The following is a 26,748-nucleotide window of genomic DNA, read 5'->3' on the forward strand; positions in this document are numbered from 1 at the left end:
ACTGTCTTTGTTTTTTTGCTTTTTGGGCCACACCCAGCGATGCACAGGGGTTACTCCTGGTTCATGCACTCAGGAATTACTCCTGGCCATGCTCGGGGGACCATATGGGATGCTGGGAATCGAACCCAGGTTGGACCCAATGCAAGGCAAATGCCCTACCCGCAGTGCTATCACTCCAGCCCCAGACTTGTTACTGATTTTGGAATATCAAATACACTACAGGGAGCTTGCCAGGCTCTGCCATGTGGGCAGGATACTCTTGGTAGCTTGCCAGGCTCTCCGAGAGGGGTAGAGGAATCGAACTTGGGTTGGCCGCATGCAAAGCAAACGCCCTACCCGCTGTTCTATCACTCCAGCCCTAGAGAAAGAAGCGGGCAAATAATTCTGCATACTTCAGTAATCCTAAGGTATCACCCAACTAACTATTCAGATCATGTTCTTAGTACTCAAAATAGACTATACTGGGTTCTAAACCCACTCACTATCCATCAAGGATATATAATTTGATTGTTAAGACACTTCATGACAGCTGACAGCTGTCCTCCCGTTGTTCATAGATTTGCTCGAGCGGGCCCAGTAACGTCTCCATTGTGAGACTTCTTGTTACTGTGTTTGGCATATTGAATACTTTCGGTAGCTTGCCAGGCTCTCCAAGAGGGGCGGAGGAATCAAACCCGGCTCGGCCGGGCCTGGCTGCGCACAAGGCAAACGCCCTACCGCTGTGCTATCACTCCAGCCCAAGACACATCGTATTCTGACATAATAACTATCTCACATGGTATAATATGACGAAGTTGCATATTTTAAATTCCAAACCTAAAAGCAGAGATCTTATTTTTTGTTTTGTAAAGCATAGACAGTGGTAGGGGAAAAAAGGCACAAAAGCTTAAAACTAAATTTTCTGCATAACATGCCTATATGAAAAGGCAAAAAGAATAAAAAAACTAGACTAAGAAGAACTTTTGCTTATTGGTTCCGTCAGCTAATATCTCTGTATTCTTGAGTTTCAGTTTAAAATGCAGCTAGCCACCACAACCTGCAAGACTATGTGGGAACGTTCTTTAAAAAAGATAATTATCCAGAAAAGATGGAAATGAGTGGTGGAGAGACTCAATGTTTTTAAATATATCTTGGTACTAAAAATGATGCAAAGAAAGCCAATGTAGTTTTTATAAAAATATAAATCTTCATACTTATAAAAGCATGCAGCAATTTGGCAAAAACTGAAAAACACCTTAAAGAGAACTGTGAACCTGGTTTTGAATCTATATCAAAATGCCTGGGTATTATATTTATGTAAAAATTCTAGTTGTATGTTACAAAACTAATAGTTTATTGAACATTATCTGACCTCATTTCATGTGTCTTTAAATGAAAGGGAGGTGAAAGAGCACTCACCTTGATTTTAAGTCTTCATTATCTGTGCTTGTCCGAAGACTTATGAGTGGATGGCAAATTAAGGGAGAATAACTTTATAGGAAAAAAAAAAAAAACCAGAATGGTGTCTTATCTCTCAGAACAATCCAACAGTTCAGAGAAGTTATTGGCTATGACCACCAGGTGGCCTCAAATTCTACGAGCTCTGCTCACTTGCTGCTTCAACTTGCCTTCTATTTCTCATACACTCAGCTCAAGGGACTCTGTTTTCTTTCTTAATACAGTCTTTTGTGTCATAAACTAACCTGTCATCACAGATGTTAAAAAAAACAGACATCAAGTCTCCCATTTCCAAATTTCCAAATAAGTATTTAGGCAGGAGAGATAATACAGCAAGCCAGGTGCTTGCCTTGCATAGAGCTGACCTAGGTTCGTTCCCTGACACAACATATGTTTTCCTGAGCACCACCAGGAGTGATGCCTGAGCAGAGAGCCAGGAGTTAGTTTGAGTACAGCCAAGTGTGACCCCAAAACCAAAATAAAATAAAAATAAGCATTTAACCACATATTGTAAGAGTGTAATTTCAAACATGACTATTATCAAAGCTTTTCATTACACTGATTAAAATCAATACCAAAAGGGCTGGTAATATAGCACTGTATGTAAGGCACTGGATTTTATTTTGGGTACAGGAAAATAAATAATAAACTTAAAAAAGGATATTGTTTCTTCTCTTCCTTTCCTCCTGAACTGTCCCGTTTCTCTTTCTTTTCTAACTTTTCTTTATCATGCCTGGACTCCTATAAAGCATGGTGGAATTTTGTTGGAATCAAATACAAAAAGTAGTCCCAAATCCCTTTTCATTACCCACAAGTAAAGAGCTTTTTTCTTCCAAAACTTAATGACACAAAAAGCAGAAGCAACAAAAGCAAAATACTGAAATTTTGATGGAAAGCAAAAACTTTCGTGCAACTAAGAAAAGAAAAAGAAAACCTACGAAATGGAAAACTGCAAATCACACGTCCCCAAAAGGATCAACAATTTATAATATATAAAAAAGTCTTTGCAGTTGGAGAGATAGTACAGCAGAAAAGGCACTTGCTTTGCATGTAGCAGACCCAGGTTCAAGCCGTGGCCCCAAATATGGTCCTCTGCCAGGTGTTATCCCTGAGCTTACAGTCATCTGCCAGGTGTTATCCCTCAGCAATGCCAGGTGTGGCCCAAAAACAAACAAGAATCAAGCATTGCCGGGGGGCAGAGGGGGTGAATAGGGTTCCTGGGCCACTGAAGGGCCTCTGCCAGGTCTTATCCCTGAGCAATGCCAGGTGTGGCCCAAAAACAAACAAGAATCAAGCATTGCCGGGGGGCAGAGGGGGTGAACAGGGTTCCTGGGCCACTGAAGGGCCTAAGCAATACCATTCCCTCAGGTTCTTGCATTGAACTGCCAGTATCATTGGAGTGCCCCCCCACCCCCGGATTGCTAGGGAGACCCCACCCCTCCTCAAAAAGAAAAAAAAGGTAAAAATATATAAATAAATTTCCCCAACAAAGACATATGAATGGCCAAGGACAATACCATTAGTCATTAAGAAAATATAAAATCAAAACCACAATTAGACACCACTTCATACCCACAAGGACAGCTATAATAAAAAACAAAAGAAAAAAGAAACAGAAAGCATTGTCAATGATGTAGAAAAATGGTAGCCCTTCATATGCTGCTGGAAGAAAGGTAAACTGTGCATCCACTGTGAAAAAATGGTTTAGCAGTTCCTCAAAAAGTTAAAACATAGAATTACCAAATAAACTAGAAATTCAACTCCTGGGTATACACAAAAAATTTAAAACACATTTCAAGCAAATACTTAACAGCATACACATGTTCATAACAGCACTATTTACAATAGCCAATAGCCGAAATGTAAAAAACAACGTAATGCCCATCAACTGACGAATGGGTAAACAAATGTGGTATATTCATGCAATGGAGCATTATTTATTCATAATAAAAAATGAAGTGCTGATACATGATACCATAGAAGAATCTTAAAAATACCAGGGCCAAAGAGATGGTTCAGAGGGCTAGAGCACATGCTCTGCATGCAGGTCCAGATTTGAACCTTGGCACTGCATGGTCCCCTTAGCACTGACAGGTGTGGCCTCAAAAGACAAAAATATTATATAATGTTAAGTGAAAGTCAGAAGAGGCCACAATACTAGACAATTCCCCGTTTTAACGAATTATCCAAAATTGGTAAATCCATAAAGACAGAAAGCAGATTAATAGCTGTCAGGAACTAAAGGGATGGAAAATGGAAAATGGGGAATGACTGCTTAATGAGTACGGGGATTTTATCTAGGATGATGAAAAATTTTCTGAAACTAGAAGATGATGATGATTATGATGATGACTGAAAAAGTGTTAAAATACTAAATACCACTAAATTGCACATTTTTGAATGATCAAATTTTAGTTTCACAAATTTTACTTTAAAAATTTGTATTTCGAAAGTTTTCCTTTTTAAAGCATATAAAAATTTAAACTTTCACCTTATTTTTCCAAAACTTTTAAGGTATTTTGAGTATGTGTTAAATACTGTGAATGTATCTCAGAATAGTGTTTTTGTAAACATTTTATACATTGGGAAAACATGTTTACTTCATGACAGTTGCTTGACATTTATTTTTAATATCAGCCATTAGTATCTAAGAGAATCCACACCACATTTAATTTGAAAATCACATACAATTTGCAAATACATCAGTGTTTATCAGGAGAAAGTATTATAAAAATATGCTTTAAAAATCACAATATTTCATGGGGCTGGAGAGATAGTACAGCAGGTAGGGCATCTGCCTTGCATGCAGCTGGCCAGGTTCAATTCCTGGCACCCCATGTGGTCCCCTGAGCACTGCCAGGAGTGATCCATGAGCACAGAGCCAGGAATAAGCCCTGAGCACCAACTCATGTGGCCCAAAAACAAAAAAGTTAACAATAGTTTATGACACTGTAATGATCAGGGAGAATATTTGTAACCATATTTTAATATGATGAACAAAGAGAAACTAAAGTCTAAGAACTGAAGAATGGAGGAAAAAGCTGAAACTAAACAGAAGTGGGAATATAATGGAGAGAAAAGGAATTTTGGAGGTAAAAGAATTAATTCTCCCAGTAATATGGCTCTGAACTGGCTTAATTCCCTATGTAACCTGCACTCTCCCAAAATAGTATTTGACTACAAAATACTCAATATCTGCTCAATTGTTAAAGGGTTCTTTTACTAGAAAAAAATAAGTAATTCCTTGGATTTTTTACTTTACCTTTTTTCCACCAGAGGAGATTTTATCCATCTTTTCAGATTTAAATGAATCGCCACCTTTTTCTTTGCCTGAAGATTTTGACTTATTTTTTTCCTTGTCTTTCTCATTTGCATAAGGAGATTCACATGGACTTTCACTTTTGTGTTTTGAAACCCCCACTAAAAATTACAAAAGAGAATAATGAAATCCTTCTCCAATTCAGTTTGATGTTTGCTTCAAACATAGTAAATCTACCTACTTGTTCCATTTTCCTCTTTTCGTCTCTTGGTTAAGTCTGGTGGCACTTCGCGGTCATTGTTTGAGTGATCCTAGAATCAAGAATTGTGAACTACATTGATCAAGAGCTTATGTTTTTGTTTAAAGTATTACTTTTATACAAGGCATAACAACTAACTATAGGAGAATATTTAGGAGTAGTTTCATATACACAACAAAATGACAATGAAAAGACAAGCAGAGCCGGCAGAGATTACCAGACTGTAGATCCTAAATATTCAAGCATACTTTAGAGTGAGAGCACCAGCTTTAAAAAAATACTAAATTATAGGCTGCCATGAAACAAACTAATAATTTTTAAAAGAACATACTACTGTACATGATAAAAAGCTTTCCAAACTAGTTGTTAAAAAAATTACAAACCCTTTTTCGCTCTTTCCTGTCCTTTTCATCTTTTTTCTCTCTTTCTCTGGATCTTTCCCTCGACTTGTCCAAATCTTTCTTGTCCATTTCTCTCTCTTTACTCTTGGATAGTGGTGGAGGAGTATGATTAATGTAGAGCTGTTAAATTAAGGCAATATTACTAAAGATTATTAGTTTTCCAGTATTGGCATTATTTGCTTGATTGTTTATTTAATGAAAGACAATAGGTAGTTAGACCCAAAGTCAAAACTGGTCAGCTGTCTGGATTACAAGAGGTAAAATAAGAGAACATGGAACAAATTATGCAGAGGCTTCAATCCTTGATCTTATGAAAATGGATCATTAAAACTCAATAATATCATTACTGCCTCAACTGTGACTCACATTAGTAAATTCACAAGAGAAGAGTTCCTTTCATAGTTCTATATTGTGAAGGCCTATTACCAACAATACAAAAGTCCATCTGAGAAAAATGACTGGACTTTTACTATCCATAGAATCCAAGAAATTTTGAAAAATTTAGCATCTATTGATAGGCCATTGTTGATGGTGTGCCAAAGGGGAAAAAAACCTAGCCATAGCTTTACTAATAAATATTTTGTGCCTTGTATAGGTTATACTAAATTATTTTTAACTGTAAAGGCTACATATTTTTACATCTAAAAGCACTCAAATTTCTATTAAATAATCACAATTGACTGTATAACTCAACAGTTATATATAGCTCAGAAATCTATACCATGAACTGAGCATAATAAAACAATACAAAAACTGAAAAATTAACTGATGGTCTCTATTTTTCTCTGCCAAAAGATTCACAGGCAATAGAACAAAGATCAGATATGTCAACTCTAAATAATTAAGAGATAGCCTTACTTATGTAAGTCATAAAAATGGAAGTCCATCATAAAAGAAAATATTAAGGATGTTATATACCTAAATCTTACACCACTTATAACTGTTCTATGAAGCTTATGTTAAATTTAAGACATTGAAATACTGAATGTTTGTTACATAACTACACCATCCTAGGTATTCCTTACGAATGAAAATACTGTGGTCAAAAATCTGTACACCAGGAAATCCTTTGATGGTCAAAGGAATACATAAAAATGATAACCATCAGTTTGAGAATAAAGGAAACAATTATTTTTAACAGCATCAAACATTTTCAATTCAGTTGGCTCAAAAACACTGCCATAGCAATGCAGAAGCAGATTCTTTAAAATTTCAGTGTTAAAAAGCTGATGAGGAACTGAAATAGACAAAATGTTTATTAAATAGCAAAGAGCAAGAGAATAAATTAACAGTCATAAAAGTACTTGTCTAAAAGGTACTCTTGCTGGGTATATTACCCTAACCTCTCATTAGTAGTCATGTTAATATTACTTACAAAACTGGTAAGACAAAGTAAATAACACATCATGGCAATACCAAAAGATTTCATTCAAGTGTTGCTTATTTCTACCAATAAATACAACAAAAACTTTGTGTTTATAAATAAACATGCATGAATACATGCACACACAAGAATGAAGTTAATTTTAGCACACCTGACTTTAACTTCTGTACTGCACTAAGAAAACTGTTTTGAACTAAGAAAACTAGTTTAGAGATATACCAAATTCTATTTCTTCTTTCTAACCTTCAAAGAATGGTTCTGATCACAATACTTTTCCACGAAAACATAGTTTCTGTCTGCAGAATAAAATCCATATGCCTTAGCATAGATATTTTAAGCTTTTCACAATCTTTGCACAACTATGTACTACTAAGGAGAAACTCAAAAATGCGCTCTAAGCTGTGGCTACCACTGTTGCATAAACATCCTCTCCTTCCCAACAGTTTTTCACTTTACCAAAATGGTTGCTCACTTTCATCTTATTCTCTTAAAGTCATACAAAGATAGCTCAGAAGTCACTAGCATCTCAACCTTCCCTCAATCCTCCAACTCACTAATGAACTTTTGAACTATTCTATATTAACCTCATTTGTGTCACAGACGTCACCTATAAATTTTGTGTTCTTAATTTTTGTCCACAACATAGTTTATGAGACAGCAGTGGAACTCACATATCATATTTCCAAGTCTCTTGCACAGAGTAGTAAATACATGTTTGCCAAATAAAATTAATAATTTGTTAAACTGATCTAGAAGCACTATTGGATTTTTTTGATTTTTTTATTCTAGACAAGGGGATCATTAATGCATGAAAATAATTTGATTTCAAATGTGCTTAAAGAACACTGCTACACTGACTTTATTAAACCTTCTATACACACGCATATGCATGTATATATCTGTGTATGAATGATGTATATATAGCCTCACTTTTAGGTTTAGGCTTAGGTTTAGTTGCTAATCCTTATTTCAAAATCAATAGAAAAGCTCAATTGTCTTGAGGTGGTTATTGCTGCCCCCCAAAATTATAGAGAAAAGTGACTTAAAATAGCTTTTAGGATAGGTAGGTGAAAAGACAACTGACCAAACTAGAAACATGTCAAACAGAAATTGGAGGTGAACAAGAATTGAACCGACAAAAAAGATTTGGATATTACGGTCTCGAGCAGGTAGTACAGCAAGCAGGGTGCTTGCCTTGCATGTAGCCAACCAGGTCGATCCCTGTCATCCCACATGGTCCCCTGAGCCTGCCAGAAATGATTCCTTAATGCAGAGTCAGGTATCAGCCCTGAAACTGCCAGGTTGTGCCCCCCACGACAAAAAGGAAATAGAAAACACATAAATATTAAACTAGTATTTTCCCTATACTGAACCACTTGAAAAGCCAAGAACATGTAATGAAATAACAAAAGAGAGGATCCCAGGGACAAAGCATAACAAGGCTAAACTAAAACAGGGAAACAATTTATATATGAGAGTGACAAGATAACATGAAAAAAGGGACACACACCTTTCAAATCTTCTAAAATAAAAAAGCTATCAGAGAAACAATGAGTTTATATAATCAGCTTTAGATATAAGTTCATTTCAAAAACTGAACATGTAATCATATCGCCAGGTACCACACACTTAGCAGTATCTGAAATCTTATGAATCAAGTAATTTTTAACAGTGCATTTATATAAAACTTTCCAATTTCCTGGTTGAATATGAAAAAAAAATCTACTATGTTTTACATGCTCACAAAAAACTCACCACCTTTTTTAAGGGGTTGGGGGAAGTGACGTGAATCGTTATAATTTGAAGAACAAGGCAAATACTAAAAGAGTTGGAAACCTTTTCAGCTATTGTCAATATGGATGCTAAGAATCAAGAAACCAGAAACCATAACTTCTCTAAAAACTATTTTCATTGTAGTAAGACCACTTTAAGAACCTTAATTTGAGTGGGAACTAGCAGGTTATAGTTCCACTGGAAAAGATGCCACTGTATGGCATCTGGACTTCTTTAGTCTTTTAGTAAAAATAAGTACTATTACCTTCCCTATCTACTTCACAACACTGTTATGAGTATGAAATCACTATCTCAAATGCCTATCTCACATGTTTAATTTTCAAAAAGCTTTCATCAAATGTAAGAGGAACCATTAATGATTAGAAAATTCAGTTAACTATTAACAGCAGGTTTCAAACTGCTTCCAAGTTATGTTTCAAAAAATATTCACAAGGTAACATTGTTAACCCATGAATTTAAAAGTCCACAAAGGTCATGGTTAAGACTGATTGTTAAGACTGGCATACACAATCTCAAACTAATTATGAAAACCTAATATATTTCAATACATCTGTATTTTAGCCAATAAAAAGTTTTACTTTAAAAGAAACCATTCACAATACCACTGATAATTTTGATAAATACAGTATATTCTAAAAACAATGCTTCAATTTCAGGACACAGGCACAATTGCTAATCTAAGTAGTTAAAATTAGTGCGTATTTGCCCAATATCCACAGACATTTCATAATAAAGCTGTATGTCTAAAAGCGGTTAGTAATGTCAACTGGCTTTGTTTCAAAATTTCATTTTGTATCGGCCCATCAAATAAGAAATGCTTAGATATAAGAAAAGGCAAAGTAGAAAATCAAAGTGAAGAGGGTACAAATTTTATACGACAAAAATAACACAAACAATGGACAATTAAACTACAATAATGAAATGGACTCTGTAGTAAGATACACAAACTGCACATTGTTTTTAGTAGCAGAGTGCTCAAGAAAGTAGAGCAATAAGAATTAATACTGACATGTAAACACACTCATCAAGTTGATTATTTCCTTCCAAGAGAATAGAATGATTAGTTCACATTAACCATATTTCTTGCTATTATGCTACAACTACCCATAAAAGTAGTTTGGTAAAGGCAATAAAGAAAACTCTATGGATTGAGATGGCTCATTTTTAGAACAGCTATGTAACTGCATCAAATTTGTTTTTAGGACTTTGGTTTGTCTTTTTAAGAAGTTAGAAAACAGCCTAACAGATTTTTGTTGAGATATAAGCCTACTCCCCAAAACAAACCAACTCTTTCCCCAAACCTTAATGTATTTCCAGACTTTGAAGCATAAAAGAATAATGCAGAACACAGTGAGCAGGAAGAGAGTATAGAAATGTCACATTACACACATTTTATAACAATCTCATTAAAAGGGACCATTGTCATCCATTGTTTCTGTTTGTAATGGGTATTTTTAAAGGTTTTTCTACAGCTTAAACTGAATTTACTTGAGTACGGGTATCTAATAAGCAAATGAAGTAAAGACTTTTGTTTGTTTCTTTTACTTAGGCATGATGATTTTAAAAGACTCAAACCTTTGCTGAAGACTCCTTGAGTTCGATGAGACTGTCCTGTAGAAAATGAATGGAGATGACAGGTGAGCTGGCATAGTTCTCAGAACCCAGAGGAACTTTGGGAAGTATGGCTGTAACCTGGAAATAAACCAGCTACTTCTTGTGAAGATAAATCTTGTGATGTTATTATTACATGATTATCAATAAGAAAAAAAAAAACAAAAGCAAAACCATGTAATGGAATTGTAATGTTCAAAAAACTAAATTATATGTACTCAATGTAACAAAAATCTTACTTTGTTTAGAACTTTAAAATGTCAATGCCACATCTTTTATCACTGTACTTAAGCTACAATTAATGTTAAGATCTGAAGAACGGAAAACCTATCTTTCTCCACAAAAAAAGTTAAAACAGTGGAGATCACTGTGGAAGAACATTGCCTTACATTTTTATACTTTTTCTTTACTTGGGAGGTTTCAAGTTTCACTTCACTAGTCAGAAAACTCTGTGGCATTATATTAACAAGAAAAACTTCTGTAAAAGAGTAATCACTTTTTTACAAAGTGTCTCTGATGATAATTCTCAGACCTCCCAAAATAAGCATATTAAAAAAGAAAAAGAAATCAATTATGGCATTCCACCACAGTGCTCAATGAATAATTATTAACTTACAGTTTTAAAAGTTCAACGTCCTGCAATTCAAAGATTCCATGAAATTAGATGACTTTAGAATTAAAATTAAATATGGAGCAAGGAATGGCTACCCTGAGTCTTCAAGAAGGCTACACCCACGATTTTGTGCTGCAGTTGAATGCCTGGGGTTTCTCTTTGCTGGGTGGTAGGATTGGATGCCACATCTGCTTTTATCGTAACGCAAGGTTCAACTTGTTGGGAACCGAATGGGTATAAACAAACCTCCAAGGGAAGATACAACAGAAGCTGCATGCTCACTGAATATACACAACTACAGGAGAACTGATCACCAAGGAGACTTTAAAATGGAACTCCTTTCAAGACTCCTTCTTAGAAGGCACACATCGGTATGATGCTCATCAAGAAGCTTGATGAATTCAGAGGTATCTTGTTTATCCTGTATCATCCAGCAAGTCTTCAGAGCTATACATTCTTCAATATTTATGCCGAAAAATAGGCTTCATTCTGCTGAAAAGATTCATTTGCTTGTAGCTACCATTGCACTCCAAAAAAACTGCTTAAAGCAGTGAGGCACTTCTGAGTAAAATTTCTCTTGCACTTTGAAGCGCTATAAAATTAGTGCTAGGTCCTTGAAGTTTTATCATTTTTACAATAAAAACACTCAATAGGAAAAAAATCAGTCCACCAATATGTAAAAAATGCATTTTGTAATGCAATATAAAACCTCCAGTGGCTCCAGTGAATACTCGGCACAAGACTTGAAGGAAGTCAGGACACGTATTCCAAACAGGTGAGCCTAATATGGACGCTGCCTTCCTCAGGCTATACTAACCTTTACTGTTGAGGAATGTGATGGAGAAGGGTGGGTATCAATTTTACGGCGTTTTTGTTCTGTTGAGACAAAAAGAAAAAGTCACAACAAGGTTTATTTTCACTTTTCCCCAAATATTTCCAAAAACTTATCAACTTTTTAGGCTCATCAAGTATCAATCTTCCCAGATAACTTGTCAAGGACACAAGAACTAACTATACATAACAACAGAAGGTAAACAAGTATAAAGAAAGACAGTGTACCCCTTTCAGGTTCTGCAGCATCTGATCGGGGAACAGGTGACTTCAAGGACCCAGAAACTGGTGGTTTTTCTCCTCCTTTAACATTTTCCTTTGATTTAGTTTCCTTTGCTATATCTCTCTCTCTGGATGGCTCCTTCTCTCTTTCCTTTTCTTGAGTTGATTTGGACTCTGTATTGGGAACAACGGTCTTGAATTTCTCATCTTTAGCTTTTTCTTCCTTCTTCAATTTTTCTTTCTCTTTATCAGACTTGGGTGTTCTTTCCTTCGTCTCTCTTGCTTTTTCATCTTTATTTGGCCGCTCTTCCTTTGGTTTTTCTTTACCATCTTTACCAAGTACTCTTGCCTCTGGAGTAGTAGCTGGGGTCTTTTCTTTTTTCTCTTTTTCTTTCTCTTTTCCTTTTTCCTTATCATTTTCTTTAATAGCTTTGCTGTGGACAAATAAAATTATAAGGTTTTAAGTTTTCATAAATATATTCTGCATTTTAAGTCAGAACAGATTTCTTCCTTGTTTCTTAACATACAAAATTTTAAAATATGCACAGTGGTCTACAACACCTACCCCATAAATGTAAGATTAGGAGTTCAATCGCCAGTGCTACCACATATCCAAGTGTGACCCTGGCAGCTCTGCTCTCTGCAGTCCTCACACTACAAACCATCTCTGACCCCACTGCAGCCAGGTGTTCTATAAGCACCATAACAAAGGGGTGCAATCATCAGCAAGCACAACTAAAAGAAACGTGAGCACCAAAGCAAACCTTGAATGAGCCTCACAACCAGGAATTACAAGAGCACAAGGAACGAACGGGACAGGACCTTTGCTCTAGTTGTACACTGTGGTCAAGTGTGCAAGCACTACAAACTTATGTGCAACTCTGGTGAGCACCACAACTAAATATGTGACTCTGTCAGGCACATTAATGTGTTACCCTGGTCAATGTAACAACAAAGGGAACGTAGGGTGGAACTGAATAAAAACATTCTACAACTAAAAGCAGCCCACTCTGAAAACTAAAGTACAACTTTAACCAAACCCATAAACAGATTTAAAAGAATGTTTACAATAATGTCAGGCCTATTTTTATGTATATTCATAACTTTTGAGATTTACATGATAACAATCACAAATTATGCCAGAAGTCAAACAAGGGTTGTACTATCAGGAACTGGATTACTTGGATAGATGGAGCACTGGTCTGAATCAGTACAGGTTTCTTTTACATTATTTATGCTCATCCAGATTGTCCACAGGAATTGCTTATCTTCTTTTAAAAAAAAAATACAGATCAGGGACTGGAGTGATAGCGCAGCAGGTAGGGCATTTGCCTTGCACGCAGCCAACCCGGGTTCAATTCCCAGCATCCCATATGGTCTCCTGAGCACTGCCAGGAGTAATTCCAGAGTGCATGAGCTAGGACCCCTGAATATCGCCAGGTGTGACCCAAAAGGCAAAAGAAAAAAAAACCTCATAATAAAGATGATAAACATCATGGTAATAGGCACATAAAAATTTCATTATCCAACACAATCACGGCAGGGCCTGGCAAGCTCCCCGTGGCATATTCAACATGCCAAAAACAGTAACAATAACAGGCCTCATTCCTCTGACCCTGAAAGAGCCTCCAATATGGCAGCGTCGGGAAGAACGATTAAGGAGAGGCTGCTAAACTCTCAGGGCTGGGACGAATGGTGACGTTACTGGCGCCCGCTCGAGCAAACTGATGAATGGGATGACAGTGACACAGTGACAGTGATCCAACAAAAACTATTTTCATATTAACAGAACTAGTACTCTGTTCCATTCCTATCAAATGAGGTTGATCCTCTACAAAGGCCAGTGATGTGGCTCAGTGATAAAGTAATAAAGTGAAAGGTTCAATCCATAGCACTGAGGATTGGGGATTCTGAATTTCGATTTATAGTACATATATCTTACCTATTAGAGCCACTATTTCCATTGTTTGAATTTCCTTTTGGTGTGGCAACAGAAGCTTTATTAACAGCTTTCACTCCACACTGAGATCTCTCCCTTGATTTATCTGAAATAAAGGTAAAATTTTATTATTAACAAGTCCCTGGACATAGATTAATTTCACATCAAGATTATTCTTAATTAATTGAAAGACACTTTGGGGCCAGAGTGATAATACAGTAGGTAAGGCTTTTGCCTTGCATGTGCCTGACCCAGGTTCAATCCCCAGCATCCCAGTAGGTCCCCTGAGCTAATTCCTGAGTGAGAGCCAGGAGTAACCCCAGAACATCACCAGGTGAAACCCAAAAACAAAAACAAACAAAAACAGAAGCAAAGGCCTGAATGCTTGATAATTACATACCAAGGGAATTTAAAAAAATAAAATTATATTTTACTTGTTATGGGATATAGAACACTTCAATTTGTTGAAGCAAAATATATTACTTATAAATTTCTACAAATAAGCATACCAGTCTCCTCAGTACTGCTTTCATCTGACTTAGATGTACTTCCTATGGATGATGAAGAAGGCCCACCACCAGGGCCATTTTGTACACTGGCAATTGCATTTCTCGGAGGAGGGTCTTTGTGATGAAACTCATTTTCAGGTATCATGTATGACTTTCTACTTTTCAACTGCCCAGAGTAGCTGAAAGTCGCACAAAGTATTTAAATATACAAAAACAAATCAAATAACAAAAACAAGAGGCATACATGAATAAAATTAGCAAGTTTTTCATTCCACTATTTGGAGTTAAAGTATAAAAAATTAACTTTCAGTAAGTTTTTGAAGTTCTTTTATAAGAGAGCCCTAGATTCTATCTTTAAAATAAAAATTTCTATGTAACTAATCCTTCTGCTAAGATACCCCTTTTTCTCCTACTGAAGATCTGATAACTGATGATCAAATTACATTTCCTCTAAGCTAAGGCATATTATATTTGACTTGACACTGTCATCCAGTCTAGACTGGAAGCTGATAATCAGAATTGACAACTCTCACCAGCCTGGGGGAACATGATCGCATAATCTCCCATAATCTCCTGAAGTAAGGCAGATAAACTTCAACACTGTAAAACATTTTAAAGTCTTCAGAATTCTTCTGTAATCTAGTCTCACAAACCACATTAAAGTATAATTGTATTACCCCATAGCCAATGCATATAGATCTGGCCTCTTCTCCTTTTCTTCTTGGCAGATTTTATGTACTCTTCTTTCCAGTGCCTGACCCAAATTCAAAACTTTTGGGTACCAAGGAAGTATTTTTGTTAGCACAATCAAGATATTCCTGATGTGAGTATATTCTCCTGTTTCAAGGCAATGTACTGATGCCTACAATAAATATCATAAGATAAATTATTATGAATGTGTAAGTATGAAAAGAAAATAAGCATCACCTTGTAGAGTTTTTTTTTTACCTTGGTTAGTTTATAATGCCATTTATGTACAACATGTCGAAAATTTTCATAGTCTAACTGATCAGCTTTATTTCCACCATCAAATCCAGTTGCCCGTAATATAGTAAGAAAACCTGGATAGTTTCCACATTCCTATGGGGGGAGGCAAAGAGAGAAAGATTATAGCTTTTAGCAGAAAGAAGCACAAGTTGAAATTTAAGTAGACTGATCTAGATTAATGAGTACAAGTGAAAACACAGTGCATATGGGAATGGCAACTCTGTCAAATGGTTCAGCTTATTCACTGATATCTGGAATATCAATGGCATTTGAGAGAACAAAATACAGTATGCAATGACACCTATTAGCCATACCTTTTCATATGTGGCTCTATCACTGTGCCACCTAGTCACAGTCTCTAACATACAGCAAAGAAATCTCCCATAACGACTAGCTTCATTTTCAGTACAACTTGCAACTGTATAAATTATGTCAGAGAAAACCTAGAGGAAAATGTAAAAAATAAATATCAAAATTAGTCAAATCATCCTGTTATTCGTCGATTGCCTCGAGCAGGCCCCAGTAACGTCTCCTTCATCCTAACCCTGAGATTATATTCAAGGCTCTTTAGGAGAATGAGACCCATCATTGTTACTGGTATTTGGCATATTGGGTACGCCAAGGGGAGTTTGCCAGTCAAATATTTTAAAAGAACACACTATGGCAAATAATACGAAACTATTTAGAAAGTTTAGGAAAACATTATCTTTCCCTAATACAATAACAAGACAATTAATAATTCCGGCTTTTGGGAGGGAATATCACATTCACAAAGCAACAACAAAAAAACTTTTATTTAAAAAATAGTTGGGGGTTGGAGCAACAGAACAATGGGTAGAGAGCTTGCCTTGCACACGGCTAACAGGGATGCACTCCCTGGCATCCCCGAGCCCGGCTAGGAGTGATCCCTGAGTGCAGAGGAATACTTCCTGAGCACTGCTGAGTATAACCCCCCCAAAAAACAAACAAAAAATTCCATCCTTTAATGGGGCCAGAGAGATAGCACAGCGGGTAAGATGCTTACACGCAAAGAAGCCAACCCAGTTTTGATCATCAGAATCCCATATGGTCCCATGAGCACTGCTAGGAATAACTCCTGAGTACAGAACCAGTTGTAACCCCTGAGCATCGCCAGGTGTGGTCCAAAATAAAACCAAACATATATCAACAAATAAGGTTGGTTTGCAATGACAAAAGAAAAATCTCATTACTCAAGTCCTTTTATAAATGGTTTTGAAGGGGTAAAGGTAGAAAATGGAGTTTGCACCTATTATGAAAAATACAGTACACTAAATGTAGAACAAAAATATTAAAATAAGGGTATTATGTATTAGGCACTATTCAAAGTGTTTCTATGTATAGTGATTCACTTAATCCTCACAGCAATTCTTTATAGATATCTTATTTTGCTGATAAGAAAACTGAGATATAGGTAGCTTAAACAACTTGCAACCATATGTCTAGAAAGGAGATAGGGGATTTAAAGTTCAGGCACTTGTCTGAAGTTTCTGCTTTTTTTTCTTATTTTTTTTGGGGGGGGTCACACCTTCAAGTGCTCAGAACTTAGTCCTGGCTCTGTGCTCAGGGACCACTCCTGGAGTTGCTTAAAAGACCTTATGTGGTGCTGTGGATGGAGCCGAGATCAGCTACATGCGAAGCAAGCGCCTTAATCACTGTACTTTCTCCAACACTGGGTTCATGCATATAACCATACACACCAATACTATCTTTATAATGTTTAGCTATGTCTGTTTAAAACATTTTCTTAAAGATTGCATTTTAAAGAACTTACTCGGTCATAGCAAAGAAGTGTGGAAAAATTTGGAGTTTTTTGTTGATGTACTAATTCAACAAAACGAGCACAGTAAACAGCATCAATTGCTGAAAAAATACACCGAGGAAATATACATAGCTGAAGAAATTTTGTGATGGTTTCATTTTTGGTAGATTCTAAAAATAAGGAAAGAATAGAGTAAGTGGTAAACTTCTTCCTCAAGTACTTTAAAGCCATGAAACATGATAGCATACTAACTTCAGTTAGAGAATGCTATAAAATTGCCAGCTACTTATTGTTTGTAACCAAAAAGTTATGCCTGGTATGACTTTCATTTTCACTCTGTGAACATTCTTCTACCCTACTTCTCCATAAAAACAATTTTTACAGAAAAGTTGAATGACAAGCTACTGGCATTATAAGTCAACTTCACCACAAACTAAATTAGTCTGCTTCAGTTTAACGTAAGAAATTGAGTCCGTGTTAATGAATAACTAAAGATCTAGTGGATAAGTATAAACAAGATATACCATAAGATCTCCTAAGTTGCAAAGGTTTGCTTATATAATTTAATAGTAGCATGAATGAAACAATCCCCAAACTCACTTGCTAAAAGCCAGTTGTCCTTTTCCAGTTTCAATCTCTGTAAAACTCGTTGTACATGTTCCATCTGCTTCTTTTCTTCTTCAAGAAGCTTGTCCTGTAGGGCAGTACAACGCTCCTTTTCCTTTTTCTTTTTATTTGGAGGCTACAATGTATGTTAGATACTTTTCTAACTAAGGGTACATTGCCTTCCCTCTTGCTTTTAATTTAAAAAATTTCAGAGAAAAATGTGAATATTATGACTTCAGCATGGATAACTTAGGGGTTCACTTGGTTATGTTTTCACATCCATCCAACAAATTTAAGACATCCTATCCAGTATTCATCCACCGATCTTAGACTCTTTCATTCTAATGTTCCAACTTCTTACACATCTTGTGCATTTCCACCACCTTCCCACCATCTAAACCTCAGTAACTCACAATGATTTACACAAAGTCCACTTAACGGGGTCTCTATCCTAACGCCAGTTCCTTCCTCCATCAAATACAGCCTTTGTAGCTGCTGCTACAGTAATCTTTCTAAAGGTCTCAGTTTATCACTGTTCCTTCCTCAGCAATCAAAGTAGCTGTCAACAGGTAGGGTGTTTGCCTTACATGTCGCCAACCTGGGTTCAACCTCTGGCAGCTCCAAGCTCTGCAAGGAGTGATCCCTGAGCATAGAGTCAGAAATAAGCCCTGGGCACCACCAGTTGTGCCCACAAAACAAAACAAATCAAACGAAGGAGCCATCAATTTTATAAAGTCTTCTCTTCTAACTTTCGAGGTATATAATTTTTTTCTTATTGGGTCACAAACAGCGATGCACAGGGGCTACTCCTGGCTTTGTACTCAGGAATTACTCCTGGTGGTACTCAGGGGACCATATGAGATGTTGGGAATCAAACTTGGGTCGACCGCATGCAAGGCAAACGCCCTACCCATTGTGCTATTACTCCAGCCCCGGTATTATATAATCTGGCACAATCCTAACTATTCAGATTTATCACCAAGACTATTCACGATGGTAAAAGTGGTCTCCTTAAACTTTTGCCTACAGAATACATTAAAGCCAGCTCCTAAAGAATTCTCCTTCGGAAACTGGAATCAATCTTGAAATTGAAATTATTAATTCACAGAAATACTAACTTGCAAATACAACTTTCACTAGAAAAGCATACCCAGATACCTTTTGTTGCTTTGTTTTATAGGCCTCTCCAACAGTGCTGAGGACCACCAAAGCTACTCACAGAGGTTCTCAGAAGGCCCTGTGGTGCCAGAACTTGGAGACCTATGCATGCCAAGCATACCCTCCAGTTCTTTACACTATCTCCTGGGCCCCCAAGTGCCTTTTGATTAATCATAACCTTCATCCATTTACCAAGCCCTTGTTTCAACTATCTACTAAGAGGAAATAATTAAAACCACCTGTAAAATATATATATATATATATATATATATATATATATATATATATGTATGTATAAGCAAGATCACAGCTTTAAGTAATCCAAGTGCAAAATATGGGCAAATGAAAATACTATAAAGTTATGACACTTGAGCTCCTAGAACAAAAACTTACCATTTCCTGATTATCATCAATTGCTTTCATCTGGATTTTAAGTTTATTCACTTCTCGTTCATAGCTGGTATGTGGAACTGCAAGGTCATACATTGTCAATGACCAGAATGTGGCATAGAATTGAGGACTGATGTCATCCCAGACTTTGGAAACATGTAAAGAGACAACTGCTTCATGTACAGGAGCCATCACCATCTCACAAGATGTAATGTACTTATGAACTTTATGTTGTTGTTTACTTCCCTTTTCTGATTTCTTAAGTTCATCATACTTTGACTAAAGGTAAAAGTAAACATAAAACACAATTTCAAGCACTGAATTTCACAGTATAAATACCTATGTAGCACTTTCAAGGTCAAAAGATGACTATCTCATAATGGTATAGAAGTCCTAGTTTCTTCCCAAAATTTAAGACTAAACAATCACTGAAAGCAATTCCAATATTTAGTCCTACTCACTACGAATTTTACAGAAGCACTTATCAAATCTGACCTATTGAGTAAGAGAACAAGTATATATGCCCCACATATATTCTCCTCATTTTACTATTAGTGCTGTATCAAGGATGAAACACTAAAGGCTACTACTCTGTTTTTAAGATATTCAAGGAAATAGAACAGAGGGTTATAATATTAGTAAAGAAGCAGAACAGAACTAGCAACAATCAATTAGAAGACAATGTTTTATCAGTATAGATATCTCTATCAGCTGTTTTAAAAGTTAAATTAAGAGAAATACTAAGAAATATTATGAGGAAGTGTGCCAAATGTAAAAAGAAATTACAAAATGGATTTCTTACTATTTATCTCGTGCCCTTCAATCTCTCTAAGATGTTAATGTTGTTTGTGTTCTTGTCTTGGGCCACACCGGGCAATGCTCAGGCATTACTACTAACTCTGCATTCAGGAATTACTCCTGGCAGTTCTCAGAGGATCATATGGGATGCCAGGAATCAAACCCAGCTTGGCTGCACGCAAGGCAACCACTCCACCCACTGTACTACCTCTACATCCCCCAAGATGAAAGTGTTCTGATGAACAAAGTCTTATTTGATGAAAAGACAAACATAGGGAGAGTTGTGCAGGGTCTTGCACACTTTGATGGTGCTGATGGAGGTACAGTAACATTATACATAAACACTATATAGATTAACACCATTGTAATCATGGTGTTAATGCTAATTATACCATTGTAGTACTGTCCTCCAGTTGTTCACTGATTTGCTCGGGTGGGAACCAGTAACGTTTCACAACAAATGGTGAGACTTGCTGTTACTGTTTTTGGCATATCGAATACATCACAGGTAGCTTGCCAGGCTTTGCCACATGGGCGAGATAGTCTTGATAGCTTGCTGGGCTCTCCAAGAGGGGCGCAGAGAAATCAAACCTGGGTTGGCCGCATGCAAGGCAAACACCCTACCGCTGTGCTATCGCTCCAGCCCATCGTATGGTAATTCAATAAAAAGTATAAATTAAGAATTAAAAATAAATGATCCTACTACAATAAGTTATACTTGTGCTTGAGCGCACCAATTTGAAAACTAAGACTCCAACTAAATGCTATCACTTTATCTTGATGGGTTCCTCCATGGTGACCATATACCATGAAAAACAGAAATATAGACCACACTGAAGATACTGAAAGGGCACCAAGTAAAAAATGACAAAAGGCTCCTTCAAAGAAATGGCCACGTGGGGCTGGAGCAATAGCACAGTGCGGAGGGCGTTTGCCTTGCACATGGCCAACCTGGGCTCGATCCCCAGCATCCCATATGGTCCCCCGAGCACCACCAGGAGTGATTCCTGAGTGCAAAGCCAGGAGTAACCAACCCCTGTGCATCGCCGGGTGTGACCCAAAAAGTCAAAAAGAAATGGCCACGAAAATAAGAATTACAGAATCAACGGGTATTAGGCATTGGTAACTTGATCACTTGATATACAATTACTGATCAACTTGCTCGAGCAGGCACCAGTAACGATTCCATTTGTCCCTGTCACGTGCTAGTGTAGCCCAATGGTGTCTGCTTGCTCCAGGAACATAAAGAGCCTCAAACCGATTGTTCATGGTCTTGACGAAGAAGTCTGACATTCTAGTAGGCGGTAGGCCACGTGACCTTTGACGTCCCATGGAATTCACTAGGTAATGGCCATACTTCCAGCTGTAACCTCCAAATCGCATTATGTGTCCAGCCCATCTGATTTTCGACGCCTTGGCAAACGAGACAGCGTCCTTGATTCTTGATCGCTGATGGAAGTCGGAACTCCGGATTCTTTCTCTCACTTGAGTAAAGCATGATACTCCAATCATAGCTCTTTCGATTACTCTTTGGGAGACCTGAATAGGGTTTTCATCCTATTTTCATAGGGCCCAGGTCTCTGAGGCATATGTTAATGCAGGAAGAACAGTGGAATCGAAGAGATGTGTCCGGAACCGAAGGTTCTTCATCCTCTTAGCTATTTCTTCGAGGCTCTTGAAGGCATAACAAGCCACTCTTTTCCTCCTGCACAACTCAGGTGCCAGGTCATTCGTCATGTTGACTTCTCAACTGAGGCACACCTAACTGTTGCATTCAGAGATGTTTGTGCCATTGAGAGTAAATGGAGGGGCTGGAGCAATAGCACAAAGGGTAGGGCATTTGCCTTGCATGCGGCCGACCCAGGTTCGAGTACCAGCATCCCATATAGTCCCCCAAGCACCTCCACGAGTAATTCCTGAGTGCATGAGTCAGGCATAACCCCTGTGCAATGCCGGGTGTGACACAATAGTGGGGAAAAAAGGAGAGTGAATGGAATGTGAGGTACGAGACCATTTCTCATAAACACTGTCTTTGTGAGATTCAGCTATAGTCCGACCTTTCCACACTCATGGTCAAAGTCGGCCAGCATTTATGTCGCTTGGCTAATTTTTGGTTTTAATAGAACAATGTCATCAGCGAAGTGGAGGTGGTGTAGTTGCTGATCTTCACTCCCATTTCTTCCCATTCCAGTTGTCGCATGACGTTTTCAAGGGTGGCACTGAAGAGTTTTGGTGAAATGGTATCACCCTGCCGAACTCCTCTCTTGACGTCAATGATCACCTACCTCCCTGTAGAACGGTGAGATCCTGGTAGTGAATCCGCAATACAGCTCACGGAGGATCCTGATGTATTGACTTTTAACACCCTGTTTTGCTAGGGCTTCAATGACTGCTTTAATCTCAACAGAATCAAAGGCCTTCTTTAAATGAATGAGCGTTATTAGACAGTGGCATCTTAAACTCCCGAGAAACCTCAATTAGCTTGGTTATCTTGTGGATATGGTCGATCGTGCTGAATCATTTTCGGAACCCAGCTTGCTCGCATGGTTGTCCTTCATCTAGTGTTCTGCCAATCCTATTCAGGATGACTCAAGAACAGCTTGTAGACGACAAACAACAGGCAGATCAGGCAATACTTGCCAATATCGTGGATGTCTCCCTTCTTGTACAGTAGAATAGTCCTGCTGGTTTTCCACTGGGACGGAACCTTGCATTCAGACAGGTAGCGTATGAAGAGCCGAGTCAGTGTATTGATGAGTACTGACAGCAGATTCTTCAGGTGTTCGGGTCTGACACGGTCTAGGCTGGGTGCTGTTCACTTCTTTACTGATGAAAAGGCATGTTGAATTTTGGAAGGGAGAACTTTGGAATGACATATCCATTCTGTGGAATTTGTTATGTTGGCAGGTGGACATGGCTATCGAAGAGATTTGAGTAGAAGTCATGGATAATCTTCTCCATTGCCATTCTGGAGGATGTGATAGATCCATCAGGATGTTCGGAGGGCAGTCATTTTGGTCTTGTAGTTGGCGATGGACAGGCGAGCATTGCGAATGCTTTTTCTGGCTTCTGGCCGCATCTGCCAGCACTGCTGCTCTTCTCTCTTTGAGGTCTTCCTTTATTGCTTCTCTGCACTGCTTTGCGAGCTTGGACATTTGCTTGCAGTTGCCTGAGGCTTGCGCCAAGCCACATCGGCGAATGAGCTCAAGAGTTTTCGAAGACAGGCGTCTTTTTGTGGCTATCTCTCTCGGCATTCCTCACACAATCATGGAGTTGCTGAACCAGTCTATAGTATTCCTGGTCAATATTGTCAATGACTGCATCATCCTATGTTGCCGCAATAGTGCCAAAGAGCTCCCAGTTGGTGGGTCATTCTCTTCTTAAACTTTGCAGCCCTTTCTCCCCGCTCCGTGAAGTAGAATTTTGCATGAAGGAGATGGTGGTCTGATCTCGTTTGGAATTTTGGGACAACAGCGACATTGGTCAGGCAAAACCGTCCACTCATTATGAATGATGTGGTCAATTTCATTGTGGAACCCTCCACCGGGAGACTCCCATGTCTGATGTTTAGATTCAGCCTTCTGAAACTTTGAGTTACCATGGATGGTCTTTGGTCGACATGATGAACTTGGATAGTCTCTCACTCTGTTCGTTCCGTTCTAGGTCATGGGTCCTGATGTGGAGTTCTTCAGCTGATCTTCTCGGTCCTATCTTGGCATTAAAATCAATGACAATGATCTTATAGAAGGTGTGGGCTTCTTTATAGAACTTCTCCAGCTCCATGTAGAACTTCACAATTTCATCATAATTGGATGTTGGTGTGTAGACAACGAAGATAAAAACTCCCAGCAGTGAGCCACATCTGTTCAAAAGTAATCTTCTGAATTGGGTTGTTAGGAATCCAAATGAATGGCTCATGGCCAAGTTAATGTTGACAAGGACACCCACAACACCAATGCCTCTTTTGTTGCATGTTCCGAGGAAAAGTTCTTCTCTGGTTTTGAAAACGGCATGATATGATTCATGCCCTCTCATTTCAGTCAGATCAATGATGTTGTACTTGATCTTTCCAGCTTGCATGATTAGGTCCTTGATGGATGCATCTGATGCCAGCGTACGTGCATTGAAAGTACAGATAGTCATTTTTGTCCTTTTGGTAGCTTGCCAGGCTCTCAAAGAGGGGTGGAGGAATTGGACTCGGGTTGACCAGGTTGGCTGCGTGCAAGGCAAATGCCCTATTCGGTATGCTATCACTCCAACCCACTATTCAGCTATACAAAAAGGTAAAAATCATACAATTGTCCCCTTCCTATGTTTCTTTCTGTCCTGCAGATGAGAGTGCCTTTTGTATCTGTCCTTCTTTCTGACTAATTATAATAAAAAATTCTGTAAACTTTTATTGGAGCACAATTCAATATAATTTATATAATTGACATATAATATATATTTACATATCAATATAAAAGTTATTGTATCATTTATTATATATTTAGTAAATATAGTGTAATGCTGGGCTGGAGCGATAGCAGAGAGGGTAGGGCATTTGCCTTACAAGTGAGCAACATGGCCAACCCAAGTTCGATTCGTCCTCCCCTCTCAGAGAGTCTGGCAAGCTACCGAGAGTATCTCGCCCGCACGGTAAAGCCTGGCAAGTTCCCCATGGTGTATTCGATATGCCAAACACAGTAACAATTGTCACCGTGGAGACATTACTGGGCCTGCTCAAGCAAATCGATGAACAACAGGAGGACAGTGACAGTAACAGTGTAATCCTATTATATATGTGTGTAATTTTATATATAAAAATTCTCTAGCTACATATGTGCTCCACTGCAGAATATTTGTTTTTAAATCATTGCAATTTTTATTTAGGCACCATGATTTTATAATACTGTTAATAGTTCATGTCACATGTTTACAATAGTGTTGGCACTTAAAGTTTTGATGATACACAGTTACCTCACCTCATCATCAAAATGCCAAAGTTATATTCAATCCACCTCATCATTCCTCCCACACTCCCTCCCTGCTTACTTGGCATCCTCAGTTCTCTAAGTTTTTAAAGCTAAAGATTTTTTTTTTAATTTTTAAAAATTTGGGTCAGCCTCTTCCCTAAGATTTAAAAAAAATCTCATCCCTTATTTATATTATAAAAGTACTAAATCAGTTATGGTTCATTCTAAATCATGAACTCAGAGCCAGAAAGTCAGAAATAAAAGTGACACTTCTAGTTCTGCACCATGACAGGCTGTTGGCTCCTTACAGTCCAGGATGCTAATATCAGGATCACTAGTCCAAAGGCATAGCAAGACCTCTTTGTTGCAGAGGGTATGCCATGCAATTTCTCAGAATCCTGTAATTATTGTACAAGTATATTAGTTATAAAAGGGAATTAGTAAGACTTATCACTTGTTATTCCTATTTAAAGATCATACATGTAACTGCTGAGACCACACAAGTAACAAACTGAAGAATGTTATGAAAAAGAGGTCCCAATAACACCACATAGCTGAGAAGACAGCAGTTAAATTTTAAAAAGAGGTTTAAAATGTTAAGGTGGAACTGGGGACACTGGTGCTGGGAAACGTACACTGGTGGATGGATGAATGTTTGAACACTGTATGACTGATAGTTCAAACCTCCCCCAGTCATCTGGTTCTAAATCGGTAACTTCTACTTCCAGTTACTCCAGTAAATCACTAATTAAAAATATAGTCTTGATCAGAAAATACGGCTATGCTTCACATTAACCTAAGATGAATATTTCCTTGTCTAAAGTCAGTTTAACTCCCTCTTCAAGCTCACATCTTTAGTCAAATGGAGAGGCCTAACGGTTTTTGGCTGGCTGAATTATTCCCGTGAGAAGGTGCTTGCAAGGGAATAATTCAGCCAGCCAAAAACTGCTCATATATTTGGCAGATATGAGGTTTCTGAATAGTAATTAGTAATTAAAAGTATAGTAATAATGATGGCTATCATTTCAATTTATGATAGAGTCCTATCAGTCATTCATACACATTCAGATTCTAATCAAAGGCTCAAGGAAGACCTCTATCCAAGAAGCAAGAACCCCCAGCGAAATATGGTTGTCCATTGAACAAAACTATAGTTACTAAAGGCTAACTCCCTTTCTAAAGGATAGACTGGCCTATGATTAAAAGACTTATCCCTGACTTTGCTACAGAGCCACCTTTGTATAGTTTTGTTTCCTCCTTTGAGAGGAAAACATGATTTGTTCAGACGTCCATATCTCTTAAATCACAAAGACACAGTATTTCACACGAAAAAGTAGCTATTGATATGAACATCCTGCTCATTTTTTCTGGCTTGAATAAATTCAATCAACCTCAGGCATCAAGGTTAACTGATAAGGTTTAATAATGTGGATTACTGTGTTCACAACTCAATATGATCAGACACGTCAGAATTCCTTACATGAATCAATTTTCCCAACCTCAATCCTTTAAGGAATCAAATTTCCTGCTGTATAGCTGAAACTTAACTACTGCAGAGTGGGATGACACAGGAAATAACTACAAAAGAAAACATATAATTCAGGTCTAAAGAGATAGTACAAATCAGTGGCTGAATAAATAGCAGTACTCCTATATAGAAAAAAAAAGAGATAGTACAGTGGGTAGGGTACTTGCCTTGCATTAAGCCAACCCATATTGGATCCCCAGCATGCCATATGGTCTCACAAAGTGCCAGAAGTGATTTCTGAGTGCAGAGTCAGGGGTAACGCCTGAGCATCACCAGGTATGACCAAA

At 37.7% G+C, this 26,748-nt stretch overlaps 1 protein-coding gene across 3 annotated transcripts in view; it reads right to left on the reverse strand.

Moving 5' to 3' along the window:
* The window catches only part of THOC2 (THO complex subunit 2), a 120,019-nt gene that overhangs the window by 9,990 nt on the left and 83,281 nt on the right, over window positions 1-26,748 (reverse strand). For 2 of the 3 annotated variants that reach the window (XM_056125640.1, XM_056125639.1), the window contains 16 exons: window positions 19,184-19,459; window positions 17,627-17,768; window positions 17,039-17,196; window positions 15,561-15,689; window positions 15,208-15,339; window positions 14,937-15,121; window positions 14,260-14,438; window positions 13,754-13,856; window positions 11,818-12,245; window positions 11,576-11,634; window positions 10,110-10,226; window positions 5,339-5,476; window positions 4,938-5,007; window positions 4,700-4,857; window positions 2,102-2,178; window positions 1,399-1,444 (listed from right to left, as the gene is read on the reverse strand). In XM_056125640.1, the coding sequence (XP_055981615.1) occupies window positions 1,417-1,444; window positions 2,102-2,178; window positions 4,700-4,857; window positions 4,938-5,007; window positions 5,339-5,476; window positions 10,110-10,226; window positions 11,576-11,634; window positions 11,818-12,245; window positions 13,754-13,856; window positions 14,260-14,438; window positions 14,937-15,121; window positions 15,208-15,339; window positions 15,561-15,689; window positions 17,039-17,196; window positions 17,627-17,768; window positions 19,184-19,459 (2,379 nt within the window). In that variant the 3' untranslated portion in view covers window positions 1,399-1,416. The remainder of the gene's footprint in view (window positions 1-1,398; window positions 1,445-2,101; window positions 2,179-4,699; window positions 4,858-4,937; window positions 5,008-5,338; window positions 5,477-10,109; window positions 10,227-11,575; window positions 11,635-11,817; window positions 12,246-13,753; window positions 13,857-14,259; window positions 14,439-14,936; window positions 15,122-15,207; window positions 15,340-15,560; window positions 15,690-17,038; window positions 17,197-17,626; window positions 17,769-19,183; window positions 19,460-26,748) is intronic. The other variant, XM_056125641.1, reaches the window with a different exon arrangement.

The sequence above is a fragment of the Sorex fumeus genome, unplaced genomic scaffold (genome assembly GCF_029834395.1).
Source record: "Sorex fumeus unplaced genomic scaffold, SorFum_2.1 ptg000058l, whole genome shotgun sequence".
NCBI classification, from domain to species: Eukaryota; Metazoa; Chordata; class Mammalia; order Eulipotyphla; family Soricidae; genus Sorex; species Sorex fumeus.